The following is a 6,385-nucleotide window of genomic DNA, read 5'->3' on the forward strand; positions in this document are numbered from 1 at the left end:
GCCGCCTGACCGAATCTCGACGGAGTAGGTGCCGAACGGACGCACGGAACGCTGCGGTAGCCCGTACCTCCTCGACAGCGAGGCGGCATGGTGGCGCGGTGGTAACATGTCGGCGGCAAAGGGCGATGGAGAGATTGAGAGAGCGGCATAGGGCGATGAAAAGATGAAGAGAGCGGCAGAGGGCGCTGCAATTTATAGGCGCGCAGGATGCGGCGCGCCAAATGTAGCACGCGAGCGACCGCCTTTTCCCGCGCACGCAATTATTTTCCACGCACGTTTGTTTCCCGTCACCGCTAGAACGCGCGAAATCGTCAAGCGCACGCTGAAAACAAAGTTTACCGCACGTCCCTTTTTGGCGCGGCTCTTGGACATGCTCTAACAACCAGCAGCCGCGCCTGCGCCTCCATAAAAACCATGACGGACCGATCAGCTATGCTTGACTCTGACATCACAACATGACTGAACTGAGATGAGCAGCTAGCTAGCTCCCCGGCCGTCACCTCAACTACTACCAGCCCGGTCGAGACTTACGTACGTTATCAATCGGTATGGCCGGCACGCCGCTCTCCGCCATTATATATCCAGGACTCTCACGACATATATACAGGCGATCGAGGTGGGTGAGGTGAAGTAAGGTATCGAGCTGGGTTTTTGGTTGCGATCGATGCTAGCTGCTGCTGCGGCAGTACAGTGCTCGACGTGATCGGTGATGGCGGGAACTAGCGAGACACAGGAGCTCATCGTATGCGACGGATTCGCTGCATGCGACGCAGCTGATGGGTCCCGGCGCAGGAGGTTGTCGGAAGGGACGAACCGACTAGAGCTTTGTGTTCGTCAGCAGGCATGCGTTTCGAATCTGTAGCAATCTCAAATCTTGGTACTGTATGCTTTGAATACGTAGGAAAGGGAGCACCTACCCATCAGCCGACTGGAAAAAAAAATATTCCATTAGATATACTGGAATTATATACGATGTACTCCGTACCTGGCACACACCAACGCAGGTCTCTGTAGTCAGATGTGCTAGGAGTGCAGTAAATGGTTGTAGCCGAAGCAATTTGCTATATGTAGTGTGGCACCCTGGTGTACAATCGTTTACCTCAGCCTGTGTTTTCTTCTTTGCAAATTATTAATCTTCTCCCTAAGTTTCTTTTATCCTTTTGTACCTTTTAACCTTCCTATGGTTTTAGTTTTTTTCTTTTGAACGAACCCTATGAATTTTATTTTATTCGTGCAAGTTACAGATTTGTACTTACGCTAGAACATGTGCAGTTCACATGTGCCATTCTGCCATTGAGCTAAATTAATTTTCCCGCAAGAAAAATTGAGCTAAATTAATTTCATTCGCCATTAATTGAATAATAAAATAGATATTTTATGAACATATCATCGTCTTTTGATTGGAACACTAAATTAGGTTTTAGTAGGCAATTGCGTGACAAAAGAATTAGTTAATTGTCTTTCAATTTTAACACTAAATTAGGCTTAAGTAGAGATTGGGTGATAAGAGAGTCAAGGGTGGAACATGGTGTCTAGGTTTCATTGGAAAATGAGCAAAGTGCATTCAGATAAGTTTTTTTTCCTCAGTATATGAAAGGGGACTCAACTATGAACCGCTCTATGTAGACAAATGTACCGTGCATGCATGATGCTTCAACAAAAGGAGGATTAAGTTGGATGAATTTTTTGATTAAGATGATTCTTGACAGTATCATCTGACTATATCATCCATGCATAAGTGAATATTCTCCATTGCAACGCAAGGTCCGTGGCCAAGAGACATGAAAGATTTTTTTCTTCTCTCATTGCAAAGCACGGACATATATCTATTATGTCATTCTCTATACGTCTAGGTTTATTATCACAACCGATCTCCTAGGCGCGCATCTCCCCGGTGCCGCAACAACAACGCAAGCTCTGACCGAGCTAGCCAGACAGATCAGAACTCGACTCTCTATCCACGAGGCCCAACACGTGCGACAAGAAGATCGACATGGCCAACACCGTCTCAGATGCAGAACGGTGGTGCACTAACTCGATGAGGGCGGCATGCATGGCCTGAGGTGGGCGGCGGGTACAAAATAAAACGTTTTTTCAGGAATTCTCCCTGTGAAATGTTTTTTGTACGTCGAAGTTTATGTAGGTTTTGAAGAGATATTTTGCATATATACTTCCCTAAAGATAACATGCTGGCATCCGTACTCGCAAATATGCTAAAATGACAAACTTTGGGGAATCTTGAATAATGTACGTGTCTATTCACATGGCCCGCGGGGATGATCTACTCGCGAATTCTCCTTGTGTGTACTTTTTTTCAGGAATCCTCAAGTGTGTACTGTTTGGAAATAAGTTGGTTATATACTTTCACTTATCTAATTATTTAATAGTACAGTTCAAATTGCATATATTTTGTTGTGTGGGCTACTCTTACAAAAATTAAATGCACAACTAATGTACTATTGATCTTATGACCACAAATATGAGTTAATTTATGTAGCTCCTTGATGAATTTTGAGCTTTCTTTTAGAAGGATTTATATTTCTAGCAATTCCTCACGAAACAAGCGATCAGAAAGCTCTGACTATTTCAGAATCATCGATCAATTTTTAGTGTGTGGATGAACGATCTATAATGTTGGTTACAGATTTACTGGCCAAATTATATTTGCAATGCCGGCGGCAGTTCGCTTGACGGAGGAGGTGACTATAGGCAAGGCGCTAACCGACAACACCAACCCTACGGGGCGAGCCCTCCCGCTGATGATCTCCTTCTGTTATTGATGGCCGCCGCCCACATTGTTCCACCGACACAAGATTAAACTGTCACCGCCAACGATATAGGTGGGGTGTTGTGCTGACATGGAGGGCGTGGACCAATGTGTGCGGGGATAGGGGAAGGCTGAGATATTATTTTCTTTCCTGTTACAACGCATGTGCATATTTCCTAGTATAATAAAATAGGACCGCCTCTGGCTTCATTTTCCTTTGACTTCACATACATGATTATTCAAGCTTATCCTCGCTAGCTAATAAGCTCCAACTCCTTCCACTTGATTCTTCCGGTCGATGTCAGTTTGCCAAGCAAAACCTTCGAGAGCGGCTATATAAATCCCACAGCGTCCCAGTGTGTAGACATCGGAGCCACAGCTACAGCTCAAGCACAGAAAAACAGCCACAAAACCCCACCCATGCACATGGAGGCTTGTGCGGGCCAAGCTAGCAGCGCGCACATCGTTCTGGTGCACGGCGCATGCCTCGGCGGCTGGTCCTGGTTCAAGGTGGCGACGCGGCTCAGGTCGGCCGGGCACCGCGTCAGCACGCCTGACCTCGCGGCGTCCGGCGTCGACCCCAGGCCGCTGCGCGAGGTGCCGACGTTCCGCGACTACACCAAGCCGCTGCTGGACCTCCTGGAGTCCCTCCCGTCCGGCGAGAAGGTGGTGCTCGTCGGCCACAGCCTCGGCGGCGTGAACGTCGCCCTCGCCTGCGAGCTGTTTCCGGAGAAGATCGCCGCTGCGGTGTTCGTCGCCGCCTTCATGCCGGACCACAGGTCGCCGCCGTCGTACGTCCTTGAAAAGGTAAACACCATGACCAAAAAATGCTAGACCTACGTACAAACTTTAGATTTCCTCTAGATTTGGAGGCGGAAACAAAAAATCCCTGACCAGACTTATTGGCGATCTAATTAGTTTTTTGTACTCCTGAATGTTTGCTCGCGATCTAATTAGTTTTCCTCTAAAAAGTTCGTGGAGGGGAGAACGCTGGACTGGATGGACACGGAGTTTAAGCCTCAAGATCCTGAGGGGAAGCTGCCTACTTCCATGCTGTTCGGGCCGCTGGTCACTCGTGCAAAGTTCTTCCAGTTGTGTTCGCCGGAGGTACACCGCCGCCGTACCTGTCGCTCTGTTATTACCCTCGCATGTACTAGTACATTTCTAATCAATCTGTTCGAACATCGACCGGAATTCTAACCTTGCATGTTGAAATCATATGGCCGGCAGGACCTCACGCTGGGACGATCCCTGATGAGGGTCAACTCCATGTTCGTGGACGACCTGAGGCTGCAGCCGCCGCACACCGAGGCCCGCTACGGGTCGGTGCGCAAGGCGTACGTCGTCTTCAAGGACGACCACGCCATCGTCGAGCAGTTCCAGCGGTGGATGGTGCACAACTACCCCGTGGACGAGGTGATGGAAATCGATGGCGCGGACCACATGGCGTTGCTCTCGACGCCGATCGAGCTGGCGCGCTGCCTCTCTGACAGCGCCGTCAAGTATGCTGCTTGACTTCCTCGCAAAAAATAAAAGAAAAGTCTGCTGCTTGACGATGGTGTGGCGCTCGTTGCTTGCTGATCTATACATCTGTCTACCTTATGGTTTGTCCCGTTCGTTAGGTTTCAGAGACTTCTACTGCACTCTATTTCAGACCGATAATGTTTCAACATCGTATCGTGGTGCATGTAACTTTGCTATTTAATATTTGAAGATAAATGTTGGTGAGCACCTGCATGTGTCGACAGATACTAATCGTGGTGCATGTAACTCGTGACCGGGAGTAATATAATAGTATATATAATCGCTATCAACTCATTGTCGATCCATTATGATCAACGCTATACGTGGATTCGCCATTGCTGATCACCACCAACCAACTGGCCCCATGTGTATTAACCCGTAGACTTATCTTGTCTAACCTAAGAAGTATACCTAAACCATTTCTGTACATTCATCAGGGTCCATGCTCTACCCCCATGGATGCAATTCCATATGAGCTAATTATTAAGGCTTGATAGGCCAGGTCAACCACCCGGAGACACGGATCGCGCCCCCAGTATGGTGGCCTTGTTTGGACCAGCGATACGGCCACGGCAAACCTCCCATGCTCGGAGCATATCTAGCCGTTGGTCTCTTAGGAGACGCTAAAAATTACCGTCCAGAGGCGTACCGGCGCAAATCTCGTGCTGGGAGTGTGATGCTTCTCAGTCGCCGCGTACATGTTTTTTTAAACAAAATCCGGCCCAACATTCGCACAAACAAGATGTAAATTTAATCAAACTTCGGCGAGTTCATAAAATATTTTATAAAAAAAGAAAAAAACACTACTAGACAAGCTGTCCTCGCCGTTCCTCGCCGCCCGCCGCCCTGAGAAGCTCTACATGCCGAGGAGCCTGTAGAACTTCGTGTAGTCGCTATCATCGTCGTCGTCGTTGATAATCCACAATTATAGGGGATCGTAACAGTTTTCGAGGGTACAGTATTCAACCCAAATTTATTGATTCGACACAAGGGGAGGCAAAGAATATTCTCAAGTATTAGCAGCTGAGTTGTTAATTCAACCACACCTGAAAACTTAATATCTGCAGCAAAGAGTTTAATAGCAAAGTAATATGATAGTAGTGGTAACGGTAGCAAAATTATTTTTTTGGTTTTATAGTGATTGTACTAGTAGCAACGGAAAAGTAAACAAGCGAAGAACAATATATGAAAAGCTCGTGGGCATTGGATCGGTGATGGAGATGTATGTCGGATGCGATCGATCATGCAACAAATATAACAAAGGGTGACATAGAAGTAGCTCCAGTTCGTCAATGTAACGTAGGCATGTATTACGAATATAGCCATACGTGCTTATGGAAAAGAACTTGCATGACATCTTTTGTCCTACCCTCCCGTGGCAGCGGGGTTCTATTGGAAACTAAGGGATATTAAGGCCTCCTTTTAATTGAGTACCAGACCAAAGCATTAACACATAGTGAATACATGAACACCTCAAACTGCGGTCATCACCGGTAATGGTCCCAATTATTGTCACTTCGGGGTTAACGGATTATAACACATAATAGGTGACTATAGACTTGCAAGATAGGATCAAGAACTCACATATATTCATGAAAACATAATAAATTCAGATCTAAAATCATGGCACTCGGTCCCTAGTGACAAGCATTAAGCATAGCAAAGTCATAGCAACATCAATCTCAGAACATAGTGGATACTAGGGATCAAACCCTGACAAAACTAACTCGATTACATGATAAATCCCATCCAAGCCATCACCATCCAGCAAGCCTACGATGGAATTACTCATGCACGGCGGTGAGCATCATGAAATTGGTGATGGAGGAAGGTTGATGATGACGATGGCGCCGGATTCCCCTCTTTGGAGCCCCGAACGGACTCCAGATCAGCCCTCCCGAAAGAGTTTAGGGCTTGACGGCGGCTCCGTATCGTAAAACGTGATGAATCCTTCTCCTTGATTTTTTTTCTCCCTGAAAGTGAATATATGGAGTCAAGGTGGACGTCGGTGGAGTGTCAGGGGGCCCACGAGGCAGGGGGCACGCCCAGGGGGTAGGCGCGCCCCCACCCTTATGGACAGGGTGTGGGCCCCCT

At 47.3% G+C, this 6,385-nt stretch overlaps 1 protein-coding gene across 1 annotated transcript; it reads left to right on the top strand.

The window, feature by feature from the left end:
* The first annotated feature begins 3,130 nt into the window (after positions 1 to 3,130).
* On the top strand, positions 3,131 to 4,498 carry LOC125548718 (salicylic acid-binding protein 2-like). Its single transcript, XM_048712268.1, has 3 exons — positions 3,131 to 3,574; positions 3,740 to 3,874; positions 3,998 to 4,498. Exons 1-3 carry the CDS (start codon positions 3,188 to 3,190, stop codon positions 4,280 to 4,282), a joined length of 807 nt encoding a protein of 268 aa, XP_048568225.1. The 5' UTR covers positions 3,131 to 3,187; the 3' UTR covers positions 4,283 to 4,498.
* The last annotated feature ends 1,887 nt before the right edge of the window (positions 4,499 to 6,385 follow it).

The sequence above is a fragment of the Triticum urartu genome, chromosome 3, assembly GCF_003073215.2.
Source record: "Triticum urartu cultivar G1812 chromosome 3, Tu2.1, whole genome shotgun sequence".
In the NCBI taxonomy this organism is placed as follows: Eukaryota; Viridiplantae; Streptophyta; class Magnoliopsida; order Poales; family Poaceae; genus Triticum; species Triticum urartu.